Below are 2,228 nucleotides of genomic sequence, written 5' to 3'. Positions count from 1 at the left end.
ACACACACACAGACACACAGATCTCCCATTCATTCTGAAGAATTTTATCTCATATAATCTGCTCTTTACTACATAAATATGTTGAAATAAAATTTGCTGTACTGCTGTGTTACACTAGTTTTACTATTAGTAGAGACAGAGGAACAATACAGTACTAAATCAACAAGAACAATAAGAAATAAAATAAGAAATATAATAAATAAATGCTAACTAATGTCTGGATATATTTGGGGAATATACATTTGCTCCTGAATGAGCAATGATCAACTATCATGATGCATCTAATACAACTCAGCACTACTACCTAAAACAACAACCTTTGCATGTATTTGTTGAGTTAGATTGTATTATATTGTAGAATGGTAAGGTGTAACTCATAACAATAAGTTAAATCAACATCTCTCTGACACAATGTCAACATTAACTGAACATAAGCTCATGAGATGGTGATAATTGAGATTCATTTTAAATGGGTCAATTGATTTTCTCTTCTTTAATTCAGAGACTATTTCTGCTCCAAACATACTCATGTCTGCTGGCCTGGAGAGGGCGGTGCTCTTGCCTGAAGCTCATGTAGGCGGTCTGTAGCACAGATTCAAACAGCATGCTTCAAAGCCTGGGTGCAGTGTCAGGTATGTTATGTCAGGTCTCTCCCCCAGAACCCAGAGGGCATCCACCTCCCTGCAGCACAAAGTCTCTGTGGCTAAAACCGTTAGCATTTCCGACACAAAGACCTATTAAACAATAAGTGTCAGGAAACTGTCTCTCTCTCTCTCTTTTGCCTCTACGTACCAGCCCGTTGTGATGTGAGCGCTTTAGCCAATTCAGGTCACTCACCGCCTGCCCTGTTCTCCACAACTCAATTACTTTCCTTATTTTTTTAATCCTCGTCTGTTCCTGGTCTCTTAGGACACCTGGCAGGCTCATAATTATAAGACTGCGGTCCATCACATGCATATGGATAAGCATTTTCAATCTCTTCAGTGTCAAAACTACCATTGGGATCCATATTTATTAATGTTAAGATTAACCTAACTTGGCCATTCTCTCGTTTTCCTAGACATTGATTCACTGGGGTCTCCAACCTGAGTCGCTCTTCAAATAAATGCTGAATAGACAGAAAAGCTGCAAGATGGAAGCACTCCCTCCTAACACACAATGTTGACTTTACTCAACACTGACACTTGTTCTTGTCTGCTGCTGAGGGACAATCAGCAAAACATTTAGAATGTTTCACTGATAACAATAAAAACTTTGTTTGTGTATGACTTTGAAAACATAACCTGGCACCACTCTCTAATAACTCATACCTGCTGAAGTATTTATAAGTTTTAGCTAATGGCCTTAAAATGGTTAATAAATGATTAAATGAATGCTTTCTATTTTACGGTTGTAATGTTGTTAAGATCCTCTTTTCATCCCGTGATCAATAAAGTATTAAAACAAGATGTGTTAATCATTACAATTCAAATGAAAAACTATATAAACCTTTATAAAAGTAAATGCCTCGTCAGACAATACTACCCATACTTTTGCCTGTCACAAGTGTATGTACGATTTTAAAACTGGAATGTATTTAGGAAGTGTGACTGGGATCTGTGTAATGTTTGGAATTCCATACAGTGGAGAATGGCACAGCTGACTGACTTCACAGGTGAGACAGGGTGCAAAGTCAACCGTTGCCAGTGTCCACAAAGACCCTATGTGAATCAGTTTCAAGAGAAGATAGTGAGTGCATGTCATTGACTGACTGGCTTCTCCTGTATGGTGCATTCTGGGTATTGAAGGGTCTAGTTGTTGGTGAGTGTGGTGCGCCATTTACCAAGCAGCAGGTTCACCAGGACTTCTTGCCCTGCCAGAGTGTTACTCCTCGTGAGGCACACAATAGTACCAATGATCCACGTGATGCCGTGTCCCGTAAGCGCTAACAGGGTGATCATGGAGCGGCAGCCTCCCCAGGAGGACGACGTGTACGCGCACACCCCCATGCGCTTGGACAGACAGATGTCAATTGCGAGGAGGGAGTTGATCGCTATTCCCTTGAATGAAGGGTTCAGCTGCATACAGTCTTCCTCTGGCAGTCTGCTGGGCTCCCTCTTGTCCTTGCTGCCGCTGTCGGTCGGCTCCTCGCTTGGCTGGCTCGTTTGGTGCTTTATTTGACCAGGTCGCCTTGCGCTGCCTCGGCTCTCCGAGGGGCCAGCGCCGCCGCCAGCACCACCACCGCCGCC

The 2,228-nt window shown here is 42.4% G+C and overlaps 1 protein-coding gene across 2 annotated transcripts in view; it reads right to left on the bottom strand.

Moving 5' to 3' along the window:
• The window catches only part of LOC118333040 (inactive phospholipid phosphatase 7), an 8,525-nt gene that overhangs the window by 5,942 nt on the left and 355 nt on the right, over nucleotides 1–2,228 (bottom strand). Inside the window, exon 2 of one of the 2 annotated variants that reach the window (XM_035668536.1) lies at nucleotides 1,823–2,227. In XM_035668536.1, the coding sequence (XP_035524429.1) occupies nucleotides 1,823–2,227 (405 nt within the window). Of the gene's footprint in view, nucleotides 1–1,822 lie in introns of both variants that reach the window. The other variant, XM_035668535.1, reaches the window with a different exon arrangement.

This window comes from Morone saxatilis, unplaced genomic scaffold (genome assembly GCF_004916995.1).
Source record: "Morone saxatilis isolate NCDOM2014 unplaced genomic scaffold, NCSU_SB_2.0 Contig21, whole genome shotgun sequence".
Lineage (NCBI taxonomy): Eukaryota > Metazoa > Chordata > Actinopteri > Moronidae > Morone > Morone saxatilis.
This window is presented reverse-complemented; position numbering and strand designations above follow the sequence as displayed.